The following is a 24398-nucleotide window of genomic DNA, read 5'->3' as shown; positions in this document are numbered from 1 at the left end:
GTGGGAGTGAAGTTGCTGGGTCAAGGGTATGCGAAAGTCCAGGAGAGTCCAAATGGCCGACCGCTTTCTGAAGGACTTGCGCTGATTTGCATTCCCGCCAGCAGCGCAGGAGCGTTCCCACGTTGCGCCACCTCTCCAGCAGCACTCAGTATTGTCTACTTTGTAACTTTGCACCAGTTTCGTGCGTATGGCATCTTTTCATTCCTTTGTTGCTAAGTGAAGTGGAACATCTTTGTATATGTTTATGGGGGGTTTGTACTTCTTCTGTGCTCTTCTGTTTCAGTCCTTTACCAAATTCTTTTTCTTATTGACTCATACGATTCTTTATATATTCTAGATATTAGTCCCTTGTCATTTCTCCCAATTGATTTTTTTTTAGAGGCAGTGGAAGGGAGGGAGGGGAGAGAGAGAGAGAGAGAGACAGAGAGAGAGAGAGAGAGAGAGAGAGAGAGAGAGAGAGAGAGAGAGAGAGAGAAACATTGATGTGGGAGAGATACACACAGCTGGGATTGAACCTGCAACCCAGGTATGTGCCAAGCCCTTGTCATTTACATGCGTTGCAGGTATCCTTCCCAGTTTGGGGCTTGCTTGAATTTTCTTGGGTGCCTTTTTATAGCAGAAGGTCTAATTTGTAAAGTAATTAGATTTTATCTATTCTTCCTCTTTTTGGCTCCTCTTCGCTGCCCACACATGCTCTCTTCCTGCACGCCCCTACTGAACTGACAATTCCAGACCGGCACCCTCCAGCCTCCAAGCTCATCTCAGCCCCACTTTAGCCTCAGTCCTTTTTCAGGAGCCTGTGCTCTCACCTCCACTCTTTCCCGGCTGCAGAGACCTCCCCCGGGGCGGCTCGCAGAACCAAGTCATCCCCAAAACCCAGCTCCAGCACAACCGCCTGTCTTTATCTAATTTGTTTGTTTGTTTGTTTATTTTTACAGCCCAAAGTGTCTTGCTGTTGTTGTTTTGGTATTGTCCTGGTTTTTTAAATACCTATTGAGCCATGAATTCACAGGGAAGGGGATCCAGCAGCTCGGACTCCTTCCCGCGGTTCTCACAAGGCAGGCCTCTCTGGGCGGACCAGGCTGGCGCTTCGGTCGAACCCAGGTACCTTGCTCTTTGCTCCCTTCTTTTTCGGATCATTTCCCTTCACATATTTCAGGAAGCCGTTGTGGCTCTTGGAGTAATTAACATGCCCAGAATGTCCGTTAATTCTCTTGGCAAGCATCTGGCCCTTAACTTGTTTGTTTCCCACAATGCCCACGGGGTCGCACTGTGGACTCGTCCAGTTTTGCCATGGCAACATTTGTGGGGCCTTCCTTTTGAGCAGTGCCCGTTCCCTTGATGTCCACAATACCACCTTTCTTATAGATTCACGTGTAGGTGGCCAGAGGAACAACTCCGTGTTTCTGAAAGGCCCAGGGGACACGCAGCGGAGTCTCTTCCCCTTCCCGTTGTCTCGGCCGTTTCGGTGAATTACTAGAAGATAAAGATGCTGCTGAGAGGCACAACCTCCTCTTTTTAGGAGCATCTCCAGGCGCCCACGGCTGAGCCACTTCTTCCTCTAGTCCGTGGGCCCAGGCCTTGCTAGGCATCAGGTGACTGCTAGCATAGGGGTTTCTGACGAGTAAAGGGGGATAATTTTTCCTTTGGATAAGTGTAATTTATTAAAGAGACACACATGTCAAAACATGGGATTTCTTAGCCATGGGATGTTTGGAAGGGGAAAAGGTGAGGAACCACTGCTTATTGTGCCAGTGATGCCAACCTTATCCGTGACACCCTCCATGTAAACATTTCCAGGGACAGGAAGCTCACTGGCTCCGTGGGCTGGACTGCTCTGATTTCTTTTCTTTTTTTAAAAAAAATGAAACTGAAGAATTCTTTCTTTTTAAAAAAATATCTGTAGCCAAGTTCTCCAGCCAGGTTCAGTCACCAAGTTCTAGCCAGGTTCTCTTGCCCATTTCTGTAGTCAGGTTCAGTCCAGGATCTTTTGCCATGTTCTCTCCAGCGAAGTTCTTCTGTCTCTAGTTCTGTGTAGGTTCTGTGCCTAGGTTCTGTCTCTCTTGGTTCCGCATTCTAAGTTCTGTGTTCTAAGCTCTGTATTCTAAGTTCTGTGTTCTAAGTTCTGTGTTCTAAGTTCTGGGTCTTGCTGTCTTGTTGCATCTGTATTTATACCAGTTGATTCAATCCTATCAATCTCTATTACAAAGGTTAGGGCGTTTCTTCTCTTCATTCCAGGGAGTAAAGATTATGTAGCTTAAGCACGATTGTTCGTAGTTAAAGTGATTAATTACCCGCCTGGCACTTAGTTAAGAGGTTTTATTCCCTCCCTAACTTCAGGGGAAAATCCCTACCTGGGGAAACAACCTTTCTCAGAGAGGAGACCTTGGTTAAAACACTTTTATTGATTTTTTACAGAGAGGAATAGAGAGTTAGAAACATCAATGAGAGAGAAACATTGACCAGCTGCCTCCTACACACCTCCTACTGGGAATGTGCCCACAACCAAGGTACATTTGAACCAGGGACCTTTCAGTCCGCAGGCTAGCGCTCTATCCACTGAGCCAAACTGGTTAGGGCTGGATGCTCTGATTTCTTACGCTAACTCCGACTTCTGCCTCATCATTTATACTCATTGTTCTTCCCTTGGCTCTCTAGAGAAACACTTAGTGAGTCTTCTTCTCTCTTTGACGTGACCACCCTTCAACAGGAGAGGTAGCATCCGTGTCCGTGTGTCTCCTTTTCTCCAGCGGACACACACCACCTGCAGTGCTTCCCCAGAGCGATGGTTTCCAGATCCTTCTGCACCTGCTCATCCCCTTGTGAATGGACCGCAGACGTTTCCAGATGCCTCACACACTGCACACGCATGTTCGAGGAAAACCCCAGGGCCGGTCTGACGGCACAGAGGGGGCCCCAATCCCGCCCACGTGAGTTACTGGTGCAGCCGAGGAGGCTGGGGGCCGCGCTGGCAACCAGGGCAGCCCTGTGGTCCACACTGCACCCAGGAGCTGGTGAAAACCTGCAGATCTTCTCATGGGAAAAGTCACCAGTTTGTTTATCTGCCTCCGATCTCTCCCTCTGGAGGCAGGGTATCCACAGAACCCAACCTCACTGCTTTGACGTCGCACACCCACCTTTTGAAAAAGTTTTCTTTTGTGCCTGTGTTTAGCTCTCCCCCCGGTTTCATGACCAGCAGCACAAATTTAATGAGAAAGATACTGTGTGTGTTTTAACGTTACGTTCCAAGGATAACACCCGTGGCAATGAGCCTGTTTGGAGCCTGTCCCCCTGCACTCTGGTTTGTGTGTCAGGCTCCGACCCAGCAGGCGGGGTCAGGGAAGGTGCACGTCTCTTCGCCAGGCCCAGGGCGAGGCCGGCTTTGCCAGGGCTGCGGACAGTGACAGCCCGCCTCCGCCGGCCGCCCCGGCCAGGAACGTCTGAGTAATCTTGGACTCGTGTCTGTCCTGCCTCCTATTGCCTAATCCTGCCTAGCCTTCGTTAAAAACATCTCGCTCCTTCACTTTCTCTCACTTGTTCCTCCACACGTTTCTCCTGGGCCCACAGTGCTTGTGCCAGAGCCTGAGACTGGTCTCGCCAACACAGACTCCCGGATATTTACAAGCAATTCCCGAAGGGGTGCCAAGCCCCTGGGGGTGTCTCTCAGACTGCGCCCTGATAGGAGGACTAGGAGTTGGTCAAACCAGTCGCTGGAAGACTCACATTTCAAGCCAAGGAAACAAAGGAATGTCCACTGGTCAGCACTGGGATGTGAGCAGAGGGTGCCAGGCCTCCTCCTAAGGAAGGTTTAGGTTGGGCGGTGCCCTGACTGAAGACGCAGAGGCAGTGGAGGGAGGCAGCCACTGGGGGTGTGGGTGGGAAGCAGAGACGGAGAGACGTGGGTTCAGGGCCAGCAGAGGGAGCAAGGAAGGAAAGGGGGCAGCAGTGATTGGATGGAGGGAGGAGTTAAAAGGGGTGATGATGCCTTGAAAAGCATGCTCCTAGGAGAGGAACATTCTAGAAGCAGGTTAGGTGGTCGGAGAGCGAGGAGATGAGGACTAGGTTTAGGAGGGCCTTTGCTGTGAGGAGGTGGGTGGCTGAGGAGCCAGTTGCTCACTCCCGCCCCCACCGCCTCTGGGGCTCCTCAGTCCCCTCCCCTTTCTGCAGTCACGAGACCCTTTGCTCCTTTTCTCTGCCTGCCTCCTGCCTCAGGAGGATGCTGGACCAGGCGTCCACCCCAGAGGGTCTTCAGGAGGGGTTGAATACCCCCTACACCCCCTACCCTACCCCAAGCCCAGCATATTCACAGCTCACCAACTTTTGCATCTCAGTCACCTGGGTGAGTATGGAAGGGGCAAGTGAGAGCTGCCTGGGAACCAAGGAGTTCAAAATACTGGCCAAGGCCCGGGAAGGCACTGTTCATGTTAGGGCTTTGGGAGATGGGTAGGTCTGGACTAAGCAAAGAGGGTATTCAGTGAGAGAACCACGGGCTTCTCTGAAAACAGACCAATAATCAGGAGATTCCTTGATGAACATAGAATGACAGAAGTAAACGTTTGGGCATATTTTTAAGTAAGTTACATTGAAATATAATTATACCTAGACTACAAAATTCCCCCGTTTAAAGTGTACAATTCAGAGGTTTCTAGTATATTTGCAGAGCTGTGCAACCATCACCAATCATTTCACTAGAACATCTTCATCGTCCCGTGAAGAAACTCCATACCATTGGCAATCACTCCCATTCCCCCTCCCTCCAACCCCTGGCACCACTCATCTACTTTCTGTCTATGGATTTGCCTATTCTAGACATTTCACTTAAATGGATTTATACCTATGTGGCCTTTATGACTGGCATCCTTCACTTAGTGTAATCTTTTTTAAAATATATACTTTTACTTATTTCAGAGAGGAAGGAAGAGGGAGAGAGAGATAGAAACATCAATGTTGAGAGAGAATTATTGGTCAGCTGCCTCCTGCACACCCCCTCCTGGGGATCGAGCCCACAACCTGGGCATGTGCCCTTGACCGGAATCGAATCCGGGACCCTTCAGTCCAATGTTCTATCCACTGAGCCAAACCAGCTAGGGCAGTATAATCTTTTTAAGATTCACCCATGTTGTAGAAATATTTCATTTCTTTATAGGACTAAACAATACTCTGTTATATAAATGTACCATATTTTGTTTATTCATTCATCAGTTGATGGACATTTGGGGTTTTTCCAATTTTTGGTTATTATAAATAATATTATCCTGCTTTGAACATTCATGTAAAAGTTTTTGTGTGGACATGTTTCTAATTCTCCTGGCTACATACCCAGGAATGGCATTGCTGGGTCACATGGTAACTCTATGTTTAACATTTTGAGGAACTGCCAATCTGTTTTCTTTTTTAAAAAATATATTTTTATTGATTGATTTCAGAGAAGAAGGGAGAGGGAGAGAGAGATAAAAACATCAATGAGGAGAGAAAATCATTGATTGGCTGCCTCCTGCATGCCCCCTACTAGGGATCAAGCCCACAACCCAAGCACGTGCCCTGACTAGGAATAGAACCATGACCTCCTGGTTCATAGGTTGACACTCAACCACTGAGCCACACCGGCCGAGCCCAATCTGTTTTCCAACATTGCTTCAGCATTTTACAATCCATCAGGAATGTACAGATTCCCATTTCTCCATCTCTTTGACAACGTTTGCTATTATCTGCCTTTTTTACTTTAGGCATCTTGGTGGGTACGAAGTGGTATTTCATTGTGGTTTGGTTTGCATTTCCCCAATGACTAGTGAAGTTGAGCATCTATGTGTGTTTGATAATTTGTGTGTGTCTTTGGAGAATGTCTATTTAAATCTTCTGCCCACTTTTTAAATGAGTTATTTGTCTTTTTATTGTTGAATTGTTATAGTTCTTCATATATTCTGGACACAAGTCCCTTATCATATACATGCTTTCTCCCAATCTGTGGGTTGTCTTTTCATTTTCTTGATGGCGTCCTTTGAAGCACAAAAGTTTTTAATTTTGATGAAGACCAATTTATCTAAGTTTTCTTTTGTAACTTGTGCTTCCGGTGTCATTTCTAAGAAACCATTGCCTAATCCAAAATCACAAAGATTATACATGTGCTTTTAATAAGATTTTTATGATTTTTAGCTCTTACATTCTCTATGACCATTTGGGGTTAATTTTTGCAAATGGGATGAGGTAGGCGTCCAACTTCATTCTTTTGCATGTGGAAATTCAGTTGTCCCAGAACCTTTTGGTAAAAAGACTTTCTTCCCTTTCCCACTGCCCCACTTAGTTGTCCGGGCACCCTTGCCAAAAACCCATTGAACATAAATGGGAGGCCTATGTCTGGACTCAGTCTATTCCATTGTTGGCTGTATTTTCTAAGGGTTTTTTTTCTCCAGCTGTGCTACCAGGTGGCCCATCCTTCCCTAGAAGAGAGATGGAGCGATCTCTTAAGCAGACTGCATTTCCTGGGTCCGTCAGGCCTCATCACAGTTAGATCCTCCTGCGGGATCCAGGCCTCCTCCATTGTTTTGCTAGCAGCTGGGCGGTAGCTGACCAAACGAAGGACCTTATCTCTCTCCTGCCTCGTAAGGTTATTGTAAATATCAAATTAGATTACTTACACAAAAGAATTTAGAAAGGTCTGAAGTGCCATCCAAATGTAAGGTGTACTAGTATTCTTCTCATTACTGTGCCTCTCCATCAGGAATAAGACCTAAATATAGAGAAGTTACTTTCAACTTTCACTCATCGGGATCAAGGTTGTGATATCTGTTTTGTTGCAAATTCCAAATGAGTGTGGTTTGGTGCGTCATGTCATCTTGAGGAGGCTGTGAGCTTGCCTTTGCCACCGGGAGATTGAATATCAATGTTAGCCATCCCTTCCTTCCACTTCCCCTTCCTTGAATGAGTGCCTCGTTTGTGCTGAGCACTGTGCTAAGCTCACAAGCAGACACAACCTCTATCCTCCTGAACTCACAGTTTAGCAGGGAAGCTGTATAATTCAACAGCCATTATGGCCAATGTGACCGTGACAGAGATGCAGGGTGACCCTCCAACCAGCCCTGGTATCAGTTCGCTCCAGGTAAACCAGGGGGTTTAGAGTATCTTCCAACCTCAAATTGCCTTTCTCCTATGAGGTCTCACGGAGGCAGAGGCTGTCCCATGCTGAACTCGGGCCCTAACCCAGATGTCCTGTAGCCACTGTCACGATGCCACACCGTGAGCCTGAGAATGGGCCGGCAGGACCGAACATGGGCTCCACCATCCTCCCAGACTCAGTTCTCAGGAGCCCTTCAGAGGCGGGGCCCCAGCTGAAACCTCCTCCATCTGCCTTCTGCAGCGTTTCTTTGCTGATAGTAGAGAAGGGCTCCCTGGTTACAAGCGGAACCTCAGACTCTTCTTCCTCTCTACCCATTCCCCCAGCCCTGGCCCCCCAGGACCACTCCCCCAAGGCCTGAAGGGGTGCCACTCTCAAAATCCCTCCCTCCAACCTCCACCGGTGGACAGACTGCTCCCTCCCAAAAGACAGAAGTTCACGTGCATGGATGACCCTTGGCCTTAAAGCCTGGAAAACCAAGCTGCCAGGACCACCGGAGAGCTGGGTGGCTCCAAGGAGGAGAGCCCAGGCCACTGCCTCACCCTCAGCCTGGCCCTCACCCTCACTAGGGCCACTCTGATCACGGGTGTCCACTGGCCAGCACTGAAGTACACTGTTGTCCCTTGGTGAGAGGAAAAGCCACAGGACCCCAGCTTTCCTCCTCCCTTCCTCCTCTCTCCCCTCCACTGTGGTTACTGGCAACACCCTGCCTTCCCCACTCCTGGAGCTGGGGCAGCCCTTTCCTCTTTCGCCCACCTTCCTCCCCACTCCTGCCCCCGTCCGCTACACACTTCTCCCTGGTACCATGTCACCTGACAACTCAGTATGACCTCGGGTCTACTCAAGTCGCACAGCCTCCTGCACACACTCCCTACGCCGAGCTGAGCGGGACACGTGAGCCCGTGTGTCCCTCCGAGCCCCAGGCTCCATACCACCTACAGACACCCAGGAGTCAGGAGACTCCAGAGGCCCCAAGCAGCGAATGGGTTGGGGACTCCAAGCAGGTGACGCTGGCCCCTCTGCCCAGCCTCTACTTCTTTCACAGAACCCTCCACATCCTTGGGGAGTCTGCTGGGGTGTAGGGTCCTCCGACCTCTGGGGACAGACACCATGGTGCTAAGGAGTTAGGGGAGGCCCCCCCAACCTCCACTACCACCTCAAAAGGATGCCACTCTCCTCCCTTCCCCAATGCTTGTCACTTAAAGGGACATGTGGATGAGACAGGGAAAGACTGGTGTGGAGTGTGGTAACGAGGTGACTTGGTTTTTTCAACTGTCAAGCCAAGGGCTGTTCTCTCGCTAGGCTCCTCTTTGTAGCTGTCAAAGGCTGCCTCTGGGGGGCTGCTTCCGCAGGAACGACCGGCAGCTGTGTCCCCAATAGGAAGAGGCAGGTGTGCCAGCACCCCTGTGCCTCTCTGCCCCCCTCCCAGGACAGCCCCCCATTCTTCCCCCCTTTCCCACCAGCCCCCCACCCAGTCCCCAGGTGTGTGTGTGTTGGGGCGGGCGGGGGCAGGGGAGGGGGGTGTCTGAACATCTTTGCAGCACCCCAGGTGCCCGCCAAAGCCGACACTCCCCCCCCCCACCCACATGGACCACACACGCACACGCGCGCGCACACACACACACACACACACACACACACACACACACACACGGCCTCCTGAAGGAGGCAGCGGGGTGCCTGCTCATTAACCTGTGCCTGCTGCGCCCACCTTGTGTGTCACTCTGGAGTCCCGGAGGCCTGGGCTGTTAGGCCGGGAGGCTGAGCGGCAGAGACCGCGGGGCCGGGACTCGCACCGAAGCGGTGAGTCTGTGTGATGGGCAGGAGGAGGGAGCCCGGTGGGCAGGCTGGGGTGTCCCAGCAAACTGCTGGGTCCCTCCTCCTCAGAGGTGTGCGTGTGGGGGGCAGCGGGGCCTGGCGAGCTTCCTCGGCCAGAGTCTGACCTAAGCCCCCTCCGCACCCGCGGGCTGGGCCGCCCGGGCCCCTCCCCGGGCCGGCGCCCCTGCCCGGGCGGGCCCAGAAGCGCCGGTCCCCGCCCCGCTCCGTTAGGCCCGCGCGGCCGGGCGCTGGGAGCCGAGGAGGAAGCGCGGCGGGGCGGGGAGGTGGGGGTGTGTCGGAAGGCGGCGGCCGCCGGGTTTTATAATCCGCAGAGCCGGCGCGGCGCGGGAGACGGGGCAGCACCGCGCACCGCGCACCGCGCCATGGGGGCCGCGTCGGGCCGCCGGGGGCCGGGGCCGCCGCCGCTCCTGTCGCCGCTCCTGCTGCTGCTCCTGCCGCTGCCGCCGCCGCCCTCCGCGCTGGCGCTCGCCCCCGAGATGCAGCCCGGAGACTTCTCCGCCGACGAGGCTGGGGCGCAGCTCTTCGTGCAGAGCTTCAACCCCAAGGCCGAGCAGGTGCTGTACCAGAGCTCGGTGGCCAGCTGGGCGCACGACACCAACATCACCGACGAGAACGCGCGGCGCCAGGTGGGCGCGGGGCCGGGCGGGGGCGGGGCGGGGCCCGGGCGCCCAATCACAGGCCCGCGGCGGGCAGGGGGGGCCGGGGGTTGGGGGAGTCACCGCGGGGGGCGCGCCCCCGGGCCCCGGGCCCCGGGCCCTCCGGCCTCCCCCACGCCCCCCACTCCCACCCGCCCATCAGACAGGAGGTGGGCGGCCGAGCGCGGTGCCGGGCGCATGGTCCGCGCCCTCCAAGAGCGGGATGGACGAGGCTGGCTCCACGGAGACCCAGTCCCCGCACAGGGCAGCGCCGGGCGGGCCAGCAGCTGAGGGTTTGGGCTAAGGGTGCCCTCTGCTCCGAGCCCTCCTTCTCTTTCTGTCGCCGCTCATCCCTGTCTGTTCTCCCTCTCCTCCCGCTGCCTCTCTTGCCCCAATTTCTGCTCCACGCTCCCCTGGGGCAGAGTCCCCCCCCCCCCCCCCAGTTCCTGGCCCCCGGGCCCAGGGGGAGAAAGTCCTGCTCCTGGAGGCCTTGGCCTTCCTGCCCTCCCCCGCCCATGCCCTCCCCATCTACACTCCCCTGCCATCCCTGTGCTCACAGGAGGAATCCACCCTGCTCAACCAAGAGTTTGCCGAGGTCTGGGGCCTCAAGGCCAAGGAACTGTTCGACCCAATCTGGCAGAACTTCACTGACCCGATACTGCGAAGGGTCCTCAGTGGCGTGCGCATTCTGGGCCCTGCCAACCTGCCCCTGGAGAAGCGGCAGCAGGTGGGCCCCGTGGACTGGAGGGTAGAGGAAGAAGTGGCCGGTGCCTCCCAGTGCCCAACTGAGATGGGGAGGGGAGCTTGGGCGGGCTGCCTTTCCGGTCAGCGGACCCTGGGAACTGCAGGGGAAACCAGCCAGAGCATAGAATGGCCTCCTGGAACATTGCTTTTCCTTGGAGGTGGGACGGAACGTTACTTGATGCTACAGCAAGTATCATGGAGTAAAAAGCAAACTGCAAATAAACCGCAAAAGATGAAACCAGCGTTTTCAGAATTTCTCCCTAGGCAGGTTTGCTTTAGAGATGTCCATAGAAAGAGTAGGGACTGGGAAGGCATCGAAGCCACAGAGAGTGAGAGGGATTTGCCCTCACTTTGAGGTGGGAGCCGACCCCTAACTCCCAGGACACTTGTCTCCACCTCCAGCGGCTGCCTTTCTTGGTCAGAAGTGCTCCTGGCGCCACTGAGAGGCCTGAACAAGCCACATCCCCTCTCTGAGGCTTCTTTTCCGTTTAGCAAAAAGGGGAGGGATGGCCAAGTGGTCCTGGGGCTATCGGTCACTAACATGCTCTCGACTCTCCCTAGTACAACTCTCTGCAGAGCCACATGAACAGAGTCTTCACTTCTGCCAGGGTCTGCTACCCCAACATGAATGACAGCTGCTGGTTCCTGGACCCAGGTACAGCCCTGTCGCTGCTGCCTCTCTCTAGCCCTTCCCATCACCCTGCACCCTGTTTTTCCTGGCAAACTGACTTCTAGAATCTCCAGCCCCATCCACCCCACCCCTCTGTGCTTTGGCCTCTCCCATTGCCACTGGCCTGCCTCCTGACTGCTTGTTGTTGTTGTTTTTCCCTTTCATGGGTCCTCTCCGTCTCCCCAAGGGCCCTCCATAGGCCTTAGACGCCTCCCAGCTTCTGATTATAGCCTCCTCTTCTCCCCTCACACCCACCCCCATGTCCCAGGCCGGCTGAGTCAGCCACTCCATCCAATGAGCCATGAAGGGTCTGTTCGGGTTTTGGCCTTTGGATGTGCCCTTTGTGTAACCACCTTCGATGAGCATTTCCCTGGAGACAATGACCCTGGCTGGGTGCTTGCTTCATAGAGCTCCCAGCCTCATGCCACCCAGCGTATAGATCGCCCTTGGCTTTGGGGGTATCGTGATGTTGAGGAAGCGGGTGGAAATGGAGAGGACCAATGTGGGAGCTCTGGTGAAGGCTGACACCGACTTCGACACAGAAGTCTTCTGACCCTGCTCCTTTGCGTCTCAGACCTCATGCATGTCCTGTCTGTCACACGAAACTACGGGCTGCTGCTGTACGTCTGGGAGGGCTGGCACAATGCCGTGGGCATCCCACTGAAACCCCTGTTCCAGGAATTCACTGCCCTCAGCAATGAGGCCTTCAAGCAAGATGGTGAGCATGTCCTGCCCCGCCCCCCTGTGTGGGTGCCGCCCTCCCCAGCTTGAAAGGTGTTCTCCCATCCACTATCTCCCTTGAGCCCCAACTCCTGAGGCAGACAGAGCAGCTGTCGGGATGGCTCCATCCACTGGCCAAAGGTTGCACAGATCATGGGTGGCAGAACCAAGCTTGAGCCCCGTCTGCCTTCTACCAGGCTGCTGCGTCTGCCTTCTACCAGGCTGCTGCCTTGCCCTGACTCCATCCTTCTGCCCTGCCCCTCCTGGCACTCCCCCCTCCCCAGCACTCGTCCTTGCCTCTTGGCTCTCCAGGATCTAGTTAGCTGGAGTTCAACTCCTGGTTAGAAAAGTATAGACCTCAAACCAGCCTTTCCACCAGCTGGCAGGGGCACAGGCCCCGAGCCAGGAGAAAGGGATGCTGGGAGGCGGAGTGTTAGAGGCTCTGGCCTGAGCTGCACCCCACCACCACCCCCTGCCAGGCTTCGCAGACACAGGGGACTACTGGCGCTCCTGGTATGAGTCGCCCACCTTAGTGGAGGATCTGGAGAACCTCTTCCATCAAATAGAGCCCCTCTATCTGAACCTCCATGCCTACGTCCGTCGCAAGCTGCACCAACGCTACGGGGACAGATACATCAACCTCAGGGGACCCATCCCTGCTCACCTGCTGGGTAAGGACCCGGCCTTGCCTCCACACGTCCCAGGCATTGTTCTCGTTGTCTCCCATTTTAGAGCACCCCACTGTTCCCTCCCACACGCATGAGCCCTTGAGGCTCGTCCAACGTGATCATAAAGCAGGAGATCCTCCTCCTTATCACTCCTGCTGTCCAGATGGGGACCTGAGGCTCTTGACACATGAGTGACTTGGCAGAGGGCAGAGGGCAGAGGGCAGAGGGCAGAGGGCTAGTCAAAGGCTGAGCCAGGAGTCACACTGAGGCTTTGACTCCAGGGGGAGGAAGAAGAATCATAGTATGTGCCCCAGGAGGCCATCCCCAGGTTCCCACCTCAGGCCTGGAAGGCAGGGATCCCAGCACCATCAGAAAGGGCCCGACAGCCTTGCCTGGGCTCCTGCTTGGCACCGGGGCATCCAGAGCACTTGGCACTATGAATGGGACTGATGTGGAGATTCCTGGCCTCAGCCCCAGGGTCTGGCTGCGGGGGGGACCCGGGGGTTCAGTGCCGGGCAGGGGGAAGCAGGCTTTGGCTGAGCAGGAGCCAAGCTCTCCGGCTCTCCTCCTTCCTCTAGGGGACATGTGGGCCCAGAGCTGGGACAACATCTACAACATGGTGGTGCCTTTCCCTGACAAACCCACTCTCGATGTCACCGAAACTATGGTGAAGGAGGTATGGTGCACCCTGGGCCAGGGTGGAGGCAACAGAAGGGAGACAGGGGAGAGGGGCGAGAAGGGGCCACGTGCAGGGGACAGGCTGGGTGGACACTCAGTCCCTCCCTTTCTACAGAGCAGCAGCCCGAGTGTGTGTACAGGCGATAAGCTGGGCTGAATGTCCTCGGGGAGGTGCCTGTCCCCCTCTCTAGGCCCCCACTGGTGGGGTGTGAGGAGTCTACTTCACTTATCTGCTCTGGTTCTTAGGGGCCACACCTCTGGGAAGAGGCCACAGAGCAGACACACCCTCCATGGGCAGGAGCTGACCTGGGTGGGCGACCCCAGACCTGCCCCGGGGCAGCGACAGTGAGCTCCCGGCAGCCGGCCCCTGACCTGTCCCCACACCCACCCCCAGGGCTGGAACGCCACACACATGTTCCGGGTGGCGGAGGAGTTCTTCACCTCCCTGGGGCTCTTGCCCATGCCGCCTGAGTTTTGGGCAGAGTCCATGCTGGAGAACCCAAACGACGGGCGTGAGATGGTGTGCCACGCCTCTGCCTGGGACTTCTACAACAGGAAGGACTTCAGGTCTAGACACGGGCAGGAGGGTTCTGGGGCTTCGGGAAAGGCAGGCAGCCTGGGCACAGAGAAGCCAGTTCCCAGGCCCGCCTCTACCCCAGGCCCAGCACTGGCAGAGGGGCTGGTCTATGCCAGGGCTGCCATTGGGCCGCCCCCCTCAGCAGCTTTCACGGTTAGTCAGCTCTGCACCTTGGAATGATGTGGGCTGGGCAGGGCCAAGCGTCTGTACGTTTCCACCAGCAACACACAGGGCAGTCCTCTCCCCCTGCTCTGGTCCCTGCGCTGCCCCGTCCTTCGCCCTCACCCTCGCCCTTCCCCTGCCCCAGGATCAAGCAGTGCACACGGGTGGCTATGGAGCAGCTGTCCACAGTGCACCACGAGATGGGCCACATCCAGTACTACCTGCAGTACAAGGACCAGCCTGTCTCCCTGCGCCAAGGCGCCAACCCTGGCTTCCATGAGGCCATCGGGGATGTGCTGGCGCTCTCTGTCTCCACTCCTGTCCATCTGCACAAAATTGGCCTGCTGGACCAAGTCATCAACGACACAGGTATGGGGGCGTAGAGGCCCCAGCCAGCCCCACAATGTCCACAGCAGGATTCCGCTAGCGCCTGCTCCCAACTGCCCTTCTCATTTCTGCTGCACTGCTCGGGGCAGGCACGTTTGGGAATCCACCTGAGGCCCAACTCAACTCTGCCCAAGGACCCTCTGCCAAGCAGTGCCCATCGTCTCCAAGGCTGGTCCTCTCTTCTCTGCCTCTGCCCCGCCTGATCCCAGCTGGACTCCCTTTTCTCCTCCGACCTCTCCTCTCATCTGCCAACAGAAAGCGACATCAATTACTTGTTAAAGATGGCACTGGAAAAAATTGCCTTCCTGCCCTTTGGCTACTTGGTGGACCAGTGGCGTTGGGCGGTCTTTAGTGGACGCACCCCTCCTTCCCGCTACAACTCTGACTGGTGGTATCTTCGGTGAGTGAATGGGGATCAGGAAGGGCCTGATGGCCACCCCTCCTGGGCAAGCAGGAGCCTCCTGCCTCCATCAGTCCCAGTCCACTCCTCTCTAATGATGTCTCCATCCTTTTCCCCACTGCTTTCTTCTTTCCTGCCGAAAACTCCCTCCCCCAGGAGCCCTTCCTCCCCAGCTCACCTGATGGGGAAGGGGTGGCCAGGGGGTGGGGAGAAATGCCTGCTTAGCAGCCTTGTCTGCAAAGTCTAAATCAGCCCATATGCAACACTTAGGTCCTAAGGTAATTTAACCATTTTCTTCTAGAGTCAAGTATCAGGGCGTCTGTGCCCCAGTTATCCGAAATGAAACCCACTTTGATGCGGGATCTAAGTATCACATCCCACATATGACACCGTACATCAGGTACTGCTGCCCCACCCAATCCTGTCCCACCTTTCGTCCCCTTCCCTCTACTCCTGGGGTTCTGGCCCCGTCCCATGCCCAGGGATTATCCCCACACTCTTTCCTGGAATTCAAATGGGCCCCTCCCCAGAGCCAGGCTTGGTTCTCCCTTCTCCCCAGGTGGCCCCTGTCTCCCCTCTGCCCTGTGGGAAGCTGGATGGTGCTTGGGCAAGGGGCCCTCACCAGCCCCCTGAACACCCGCCCTGTGCCTTCAGGTACTTTGTGAGTTTTATCCTGCAGTTCCAGTTCCATCAAGCCCTGTGCAAGGAGGCAGGCCACCAGGGCCCACTGCACCAGTGTGACATCTACCAGTCCACCAAGGCAGGGGACACGCTCCGGTGTGTGGGAGAAAATGGCGGGCGCGTGGGAGGGTTAGAGGAGGGGCTGGTGAAGGGTATGTCTGGAAGGCAACTGGCTGCTCCACGGGACCCCTCAGGGCCAGCCTGATTGGGTGGCGCCTGTCTTCCCTACCCCCTGCTTTCTTTCTCGCATCAAATATGTATTCAGTGTGCCCAGATCTGAGGCCCCAAGGGCAATGTCCCCAGCCCCCTTCATGGAGATCCTAGGTCCCAGAGTCTTGATGCCACTGCTCTTGCAATCCGGTGGGGGCAAAAGTGGCCGGAGGTGGGGCAGGTGGGCCAATAGTGGACACTGGCCTGAGGCCCTTGTGTCCATGGTGCCCGTTCTGCCTGGCAGGAAGGTGATGCAGGTGGGCTCCTCGCGGCCCTGGCAGGAGGTGCTGAAGGAAGCGATAGGCACTGATGCCCTGGATGCTCAGCCGCTGCTCAACTACTTCCAGCCAGTCAGCCAGTGGCTACAGGAGCAGAACCAGCGGAACGGCGAGGTCCTGGGCTGGCCAGAGTTTCAGTGGCAGCCTCCGTTGCCCAACAATTACCCAGACAACGTTGGTAAAGCTCTGAGCGAGAGTGGGGCAGGCCTAAGGCACATTCTCCATTCTGGGCTCTGGAGGCCAGGCCCCTGTTCCAGTTCCTGGTCAGCTCCCCCTGCTGGGCCCTGGTGCCCAGCTCTGGAGGGCCAGGCCACCCCTTCACTCATCAGTAGGGCCCTGGGGTGGGAATGGGGCCGTCTTTCCCCCAGCATTTTAGAGAGGGTTTTCCCCCCCCTGAGGGTCCCCCGGAGGCAGGCTGACGCATCACACTGCTCTATGAGGTCACATTGCAGGCTCCGCTCTTATTGGCCGGGGGCGGTGGCTGCAGGGCTCTGGTCTCCTGCGGCCATGGGCCAAGGTTGGGCTGCTCCAGGACTGCCCAGCCTCCTCTTCCTCTTCCTGCTCTGCTTTGGGCACCCCCTGCTGGTGGTCCTCAGCCAGGAGGTCACCCAGGTGACAACCAACCATGGAACAACCAGAATCCAGACAGCAACTCACCAGGCAGCAACCAGCAGCCAGACAACCCACAGCCCAAGCGGGACCAGTGGGTGGATGGGGCAGGGCCTTGAGGGGGCAGGGAGGAGGGAGGCGGGGGAGCAACTCAGCACAACTACAGGAGAGGGCATGGGGAAGCCGGGCTGTCTCCCTCCGCTCTGTCCCACAGTTTTGGTGACGGATGAAGTGACGGCCAGAGAATTTTTGGAGGCCTATGACAAGAAATCCCTGGTGGTGTGGAATGAATATGCGGAGGCCAACTGGAACTACAACACCAACATCAGCAGAGAGACCAGCATGATCCTGGTAGGGGCCCACTCCACGCCCACAGTGCAAGGCCCCCTCCCCCTCTCCCCTGGGTCCCCTCAGTGCAGGGAGGCTGCCGGAATTTGTGAAAAATCCAGATGGAATATTTAAAACAATACTCATTTTCAGGTTTGGATGGGCCTCTACTCAACGCCTAAACAAGTTGTATCTCTTACCAATCTGTTGTTACTGAAAGAATAATTTGTACACAAATAAGTGATGCTAAAGTCAGTTTTCTAAAAGATGCAAAGCCCCTGTTTGCTACCACAGCCAGGGCTACCCTTCCCTCCAACCCCCTTCCCGACTTGCGTGGGGAGTGCAGATTATCCCAAGGTGAGCCACAGAGAACCAACATTTCTTGAAGACCATTGTGAGCTGGCCAGGGTTCCGTGCCCTTCACATCTGTGGCTTCATTTATTCCTCAACAGCCTTGCAAAACCAGTGATCTTATTTCCATTTTACAGATGGGACCCTGAGGCTCAGTCACCGCGCTAACAGCAAGCTACCTTCATCCTAACTGCCTTTACGATATGGGGTGGGGTTCCCCTTCTCTCCCGTGCCAGGATATGTCTGTGGGCATCTGTTGAGGGGCATGGACTGCATCTAGGGCAATAGACAGTCCAGGTTGAAGAGGGTCTTTATAGGCAAAGGCAACAACTTGATAAAACTGCCCTCCCTACTACCACCCCCAGTCCCTTTGGCTCCCCCCACAGCACGGTTCCCCCTGTACTTTCAGATGGAGAAGAACACACAGATGGCAAACCACACCGTAGAGTTTGGCACCCGGGCCAGGCATTTTGACATTACCTACTTCCAAAACACCACCCTAAAGCGGATGATATACAAGATTCAGGACCTAGAGCGGGCAGCGCTGCCTACCGCGGAGCTGGAGGAGGTATGTGTAGCTTGGGGAGTGGGTGGGAGGCGGGGAGAGGGCAGGGAGTGGAGGACCCAAGGTCAGGACCAGGTCCCAGCTCAGAGTGAGCCTAGTACAGGGTCTGGCCTTTATGCTGCCGCTCTTCCTGGATTTGTCAAGCCGTACCATCTGCCTTGTCAGTGTGTCTACAGAATAACTGAGAAGATAGTATCTTTGGGACCAGGCGCTCCCAGGTCCATTGACACCCCCCCCCCACACACACACACACACACTGCGATGGTGCCGGGCGGCGCAGGCAGCAAAGGGGTGCAGCTCGCTGCCTCTTTTCTTCCTCCTGCAGTATAACCAGATCCTGCTGACCATGGAAACCACTTACAGCGTGGCCTCCGTGTGCCTCCCCAACGGCACTTGTCTGCAGCTGGAGCCTAGTGAGCGCACATGGGGAAGGAGAGGGAGGGTTTCGGGGCGGGCGGGGGCTGGGGTTGGCGCAGTGTTGGGGGTGCTGGCCGGTGAAAAGGTGTTTAGGTGCTCCTATCTGGTGGGGTCAGCATGCCCAGGAAACTCACCTCCCTGGTGTTTCCCACCAGCGGGGCCTCCCTGCCACCACTCAACCAGCACCGACTTCCTCTCCGCCCTAAGCCACTGACTGCCCTGCCCGCCCACCGGGCTCCCACCAGGCCAGGACCCCTCTGGGATCTCCTCTCCCTCCCTGCTCCCTGCACTCCCAGCAGGGAGTCTCTCAAACTTGTCTAACCAGGACTCGGACTCCCAAATCAGAACAGGAACTCTAGACACCTCCCCTTCGTGCTCCTTTCTTGATCCTTTCCACAGCTTCCCCACCGTCTCTGGCACCTCCCTTCCCCCCCCCCCCCCCCCCCCAGAAACCGCTTCCATGATCCAGGCTGTTCCCACTTCACTCCCTCGACCGCCACTTCCTGCTGGAAAGAGTGGACTGATGGTTGCTTGTCCCTTTCTCTGGCCACACTGGTGGGTCCTTCTTACCTTCTCCCCTTTGGAAGAGCTCACCCTGAACACCCACGTACCTACATCCAGATGGGCACACCCCTCCCCTTCTGGCTCACCCTTCCAGGGTTGGGGAGACAAAGGCATAAACATTATTTCTAAGGAATCTCCACCCAGAAACAGTCTCTTCCTGGCCCTCTGCCCAACTCCCACGTTCGAACAATGACAAATAGAAGGGGAAATGGAAAGTAAACAGGAGAGAGAAATAGCGTCCATGGACAGGGTTTGGCCTACCGGTTGTGTATATGGGTAGGCACGCAAAGTATTGGAGGGGCATGTGCCGTGCGCATGTGTGCGTGTGCACATGTGCGATGTGCGTGTGCAGCGTATGTGTCTGCGTGTGTTTACGGAGAAGAGCATTAAAGGGAATGTAGCTGTAGTCCTCCCCACCACCCATGGATTAACCTCTTAATCCAGGGCTAGGTCCTCAGGTCACTGCCATTAGTAAAAATATGAAACATCCACAAACACAGAACACTCACGTCAGCAGAGGGCAGACGTGAAATTCTCAAAAGACAATTTTTTATAAACAAAATGTGGTGTGGACAACCTTACACGCTGTCCAAAGTCGTCCGGTTCGGCAGGGCAGGGAGGGAGGCCAGCGTCCGTCTGAGTGGGGCTTTGGAACTGAGCCGCCGGCTCTGACACGGATGTCAGCTCCATGCAATCCGTATCAAGGAGTCACAGTGGCTTTGACAGGACACAAACCGGACTTCTGGCTCCCTGGCGATGCTATTCTTTTATTCAATCCAGTTCGATTACAGTTTGAAAGATGCCCTGAGCCCCGTGGAGACACAGAAAGGAATGACGGACACTCCCTGCTCAGGGGCCTCACGTTTGAGCTTTGGCTCCCCTGGGAGGGCCGGCATTATCCCCCGAGACTTGCGAGGTAATCTGGGGTCAGTAGAGACTAGAACGAGAACTCAGGTCTTGTGACCCCCAGGCCATTTCTCCCAGGCAGGGGCTGGGCAGCCGCTCTGGAGTCTGGGCCTTTGGATTGTGCCCCAGCTCGGCCACTTCCCGGCTGAGGACCCAGCCATGCCACCTCACTGCTCATGTGAAAACAGCACATTGGAAACTTGCGATTGCCGGACGTGGTGTCCATGCAGCGCCACGCCCCGGGCCTGTCACCCTGCAGGCCCCTTAGAAAGGGCCCGCCCTACCTCCCATTCACTCGCCTTGCCACCTGTGCAGCTGTATTCCAGCTCTGAACTCCTGTGCTGAGTCCACCTTAGCAGGAGGTGGGAGGTGCGCCGAGGGCTAGGGGCTCAAGCCAGTAAACACCCCCTCCCGCCCTCCCCCAGATCTGACCAATCTGATGGCCACATCCCGGAAATATGAAGAACTGTTATGGGCGTGGAAGAGCTGGCGAGACAAGGTGGGAAGAGCCATCCTCCCCTTTTTCCCCAAATATGTGGAACTCTCCAACAAGGCTGCCCGGCTCAATGGTGAGTCCCTCCTACCAATATCACTGGCTTTCTGGTCCCTGCCCCGCTGGGGCCCTGAGAGAGGTCCTCGGAGACCCTAAGCCCGATGAGACGAAGGTCCCTGAGGAGGTGGTGGTGGCGGGAGTGCTCAGGGGATGGTCAGGTGTTGGAGATCCTGGCTCTGTCCCCTCTGCAGGGTATGCAGACACAGGGGACTCGTGGAGATCTATGTACGAAATGCCAACTCTGGAGCAAGACCTGGAGCGTCTCTTCCAGGAGCTGCAGCCGCTCTACCTGAACCTGCACGCCTACGTGCGCCGGGCGCTGCACCGCCACTACGGGCCCCAGCACATCAACCTGGAGGGCCCCATTCCGGCTCATCTGCTGGGTAAGGGCAGGCGCTGGACCTTTAGGAGGAGACAAGACAGTGCCAGTGTGAGGGAGGGTGGGGCCAGAGCTGGCCAGAGAGCAGAGGACAGGCAGGGGAAGGTCTGCAGCGGGCACTGCAGGCTGGGAGAGCAAAAGGATTGAACCTGGAGGAAACGTTGCCGAGGCTGAGTCGGTGGGGGTGGCACTGGGGAGAAGAGCGCCTGCTTGCCTTTGGTATCATATTTGCTACAGATACACATGGTGCAAGTCCCATGAATGGGACAGTGGGGAGGCGGGCAATTCATGATCTTGCCACAGGAAGCCCACATTACCCATCACAGCTCAAGGCAGCATGATACAGAGGGTGAGGAAGGGGCTGTGGGGGGAGCTGAGGCCTGTCCAAGGGGTGGCGGGTAAGCGCAGCCTTGATAGATGAGGCGCGCTGGCAGGTGGAGAAAGTAGTGGCAGGGAGGCGAAGGCAGACACAGCGTTCAGTCTCAGGGAGTTAGGAGACCAGAGAACACTGGGAGTATAGATCCACCTCAACTGTTGGACCCTCTCTTCAGGGCTTGGAAATTCAATGCCCTTAACATACGGAGTAGGCAATGGGAGACACTCACTACTTTGTACTTCAGACTCCACCTCGTGTCAGCGCAAGCTTAATCTCTTTAGTCTGTGAATGATTCTGGACCTTTCCATGCATTCTGAATATCTTCCTTTTCTCCAGTCCTCTCGTGTCCTAAGGGCAAAGGCATCAACCTCTCCTGAAGGCGGGTGGGACTGCATAAGCCAACCTCAGGCAACGTGGAGGGGATGCAGTAGTGGCTGGCCAGGAGTGCAGCCTGCCTGCCTGCCTTTAAGCCCTAGCCCCTTCACTTAGGAGCCATGGGACTTGACTTTCAGTAAGTGGTGGCCACGTGCGCGTAGATGTTCCAAAACTTCTGCATTTGTACACAGTTGCTAGGGACACTGGTCTTCACTGGTCAAAGGACCACCTTGACTCCTTGATGGCCACAAGGATCTCACCCATGAGCCAGGAAAGTGGGCTGGACTGAAGATAATGAATGTCAGATACCCGGCACAATTTGCAAACAGCAGGAACTGAAGAGATACATTACGATCAGCAAGACTGGGATCTGCTTCCCTCTCCCTGCATGATGGTGCTGAGCCTAAGAAGTAATATCTATCTCTCCTGTCTCTTCCCCTACCCGTCTCCAGGGAACATGTGGGCACAGACCTGGTCCAACATCTATGATTTGGTGGTTCCCTTCCCTTCAGCCCCCAAGATGGATGCCACGGAGGCCATGATAAAGCAGGTTTGCACCTGTCCTCTCTGGACACTCTTGCTCCCCCAGAGGGGCCCAGGGCACAGGGGCGGGAAGGCCCTGCCCTGGGGGATGGGCCCTTTGAGCCCGTTCCTTCAGCTTGGCCCTCTCCCAGCACCCTCCCCCGCTGGGGCACACAGTCTGTCCCCAATTTGGGCAGAGCTCCCTCGGTTTGCAGGGCTGGACACCCAGAAGGATGTTTGAGGAAGCAAACAATTTCTTCATCTCCTTGGGACTGCTGCCTGTGCCCCCTGACTTCTGGAACAAATCGATGCTGGAGAAGCCAACCGACGGGCGGGAGGTGGTGTGCCATGCCTCTGCCTGGGACTTCTTCAATGGCAACGACTTCAGGTACGTTCAAGGGACTTCACCCTGAGTCCATAGGCAAGGGGAGGAGCCAAGTAAAGGCTCCACTGCGTGCCCTTTCAGCCAGAGCGAGCAGAAACAGGTGCAGAGGCCAGAGTTGAGATGGAAGGTCCAGAGTATGGGCCCTGGCCTCAGCTTGGCCACTGGCTTCTGGCTGTGAGAGTCTTTTCAAATGCCAGCCAGCTCTGCCAGCCTGGTCAGCCGTCAGTACCCAAGATCCCAGTCCTGGGGGTGAGCTGCCCAGCCTTCCCTCACTCTGGGGAGGCCCCTGCATACAGATAGCCCTCTCCTTGGGTGCATGTGCCTTGACACAGGGAGACACATGAGGACATGGGTGACTTTGCACAGATCCACCTTCACTGAGGCTCAGAAGCTATCTTCATCAGAGGATGTTTCAGTTATCTGTTGCTATATAACAAACCACGTCAACACTTAGCGGTATAAAACAACAATTTGATTATCCTCATGATTTCATCGGTCAGGCAACACAGTGGAAATGGTTAGTCCCTGCTCTGCAGTGATGGAGACCTCAGCTAGGGTAGCTCTGATGGCTGGAGATGGCTGGAGCGGCTCAGTGAGGCCATCTGCCTGTGGCCTTGGTTTTAGCTATTGGTTTGGTTCCTCAGTTTTTCTCCATGTGGCACTTGCTGGGGCTGGAATGTTCAAGCTGGCTTTTTTACTCACACGTTGAGTCCCTGGGTCGGGATGACTGGACAGCTGGGGGCTGGTGGGTGACTTCTCTCTCCATGCTAGCTTGGGCTTCCTCACAGTATGGCAGTCAGGCAGTAGAATTTCTTACCTGGTAGCTGGCATCCCCCAAAGCAAAAGCAGAAACAGCCAGGTCTTTTAACGCTTAAGTCCAAAGCAAGTACAGATCCTATTAGCTAAAGCAAGGCCAACCTAGATTGAAGAGAAGGGAAAGAAGACCCCACTCCTTGGGAGGGAAAGTGGTAAAAATGATCTGTGACAGCAGATGAAGTGTCTCTTATGAGAAAAGTGGACACAGAGAGCGTTCACAGGATCACTGGCCTTGGGTCTTTCCTTCAAAGGCATGAGAAGAGGTGGAAGCGCTTTTAGGGGTCCTCCCTTATATGAGAGTCATAGGAGAAGGTGGACAAATGCAAGCCTCATTGTCACCAAGATGCTGGGTGGCTCTTCCCCTTCCCAATAGAATGGCAGAAAAAAACTGACCTGAAAGGCTCTGCTTAGATCCAAGGGAGAATTTCATTGGCTCTCAAAAGAGAATGAGGAAAGGTGGAGAAAGCTGGAACCTCTGGCTTGGACGGCGCTGCAGATGTCATTTCAGTCCTGGCCATAAAAAGTCGTAAATATGTTTGCTGGTGTTGGGTACATGAGATACAGAACAGCTCAGACACTGGTGTTTCCTTTAGGGAGAGCAAAAACATGTGCATGAGAAATCACAGAAACCACATTCTAGAAAGTCCTACACTGACCATAAAGGAGTGTCCCAATGCCTCTAGAACAACTACTTTGCACAGTCAGAAAGCAACATGGCCATGTGGGCTGGAGTTATTCACAAAAGTTGGAGGCGGAGGAATGTCCTGAGTGACTATACTCTAGGGGCTTCCAACCCCCAGATTCCCTCTTCCTCATATTCACTCCAGATTTCCTCTTGGTTTTCTTTCCCATAATGCTGTGTTCTCTTCTTACAGCAGTGGTGGGGGTCTGTTTGCAATAAGAACAGCAGGTCCCTTTGCCTCAGGGATCCTTGCTGTCCCCTTTCACACCCTCTCCCCATCCCCATGTTCCCAGGATCAAGCAGTGTACCACTGTGAGCATGGAGGACCTGGTGGTGGCCCACCATGAAATGGGCCACATACAGTATTTCATGCAGTACAAGCACTTGCCTGTGACCTTCCGGGAGGGTGCCAACCCTGGCTTTCACGAAGCCATTGGGGATGTGTTGGCCCTCTCCGTGTCTACCCCCAAGCACCTACACAGCATCAACCTGATGAATAGTGATGGTGGCAGCTACGGTAAGAGAAGAACAGGAGATCCTGGTGGGCTGAGGGACCAGGAAGGGGCAGTGAGCTTGTTAGGTGGGGAGAGGGGACTTAATGGCCCATAGGCAGAGGCTGGGACAGAGCAATGGGGAAAAAGAAGGCCCCCAGCAGGGTAAGCCAGGAGGATGGAACCCACAGACCATGCCAAGAGGCAGGTCACAGGAGCCAGATGGGTACAGCTCACTCCTTCCCTCGCCACCCTTTGCACACCCATCACAGCCAAGCTGCTAGGACATGGCAGGAGGCAGGTGAGGATCTGATTTGGAA

At 55.5% G+C, this 24398-nt stretch overlaps 1 protein-coding gene and 1 long non-coding RNA gene across 4 annotated transcripts in view; both read left to right on the top strand.

Moving 5' to 3' along the window:
• The first annotated feature begins 498 nt into the window (after positions 1-498).
• On the top strand, positions 499-4970 carry LOC118671126. The gene is made up of 3 exons (XR_004972620.1): positions 499-1104; positions 1369-1595; positions 2751-4970. It is a non-coding gene; the product is annotated as an uncharacterized LOC118671126 (long non-coding RNA).
• A 4208-nt stretch (positions 4971-9178) lies between these two features.
• The window catches only part of ACE (angiotensin I converting enzyme), a 28099-nt gene continuing 12879 nt past the window's right edge, over positions 9179-24398 (top strand). Inside the window, exons 1-20 of one of the 3 annotated variants that reach the window (XM_036340685.1) lie at positions 9179-9576; positions 10145-10312; positions 10891-10984; positions 11574-11717; positions 12199-12390; positions 12966-13063; positions 13460-13632; positions 13950-14173; positions 14447-14591; positions 14893-14991; positions 15246-15368; positions 15727-15938; positions 16584-16720; positions 17457-17615; positions 17938-18025; positions 19925-20068; positions 20244-20435; positions 21635-21732; positions 21920-22092; positions 23881-24104. In XM_036340685.1, coding sequence (XP_036196578.1) covers positions 9313-9576; positions 10145-10312; positions 10891-10984; positions 11574-11717; positions 12199-12390; positions 12966-13063; positions 13460-13632; positions 13950-14173; positions 14447-14591; positions 14893-14991; positions 15246-15368; positions 15727-15938; positions 16584-16720; positions 17457-17615; positions 17938-18025; positions 19925-20068; positions 20244-20435; positions 21635-21732; positions 21920-22092; positions 23881-24104 — 3151 coding nt within the window. In that variant the 5' untranslated portion in view covers positions 9179-9312. The other 2 variants (XM_036340683.1, XM_036340686.1) reach the window with 2 other exon arrangements.

This window comes from Myotis myotis, unplaced genomic scaffold, assembly GCF_014108235.1.
Source record: "Myotis myotis isolate mMyoMyo1 unplaced genomic scaffold, mMyoMyo1.p scaffold_m19_p_17, whole genome shotgun sequence".
NCBI lineage: Eukaryota > Metazoa > Chordata > Mammalia > Chiroptera > Vespertilionidae > Myotis > Myotis myotis.
This window is presented reverse-complemented; position numbering and strand designations above follow the sequence as displayed.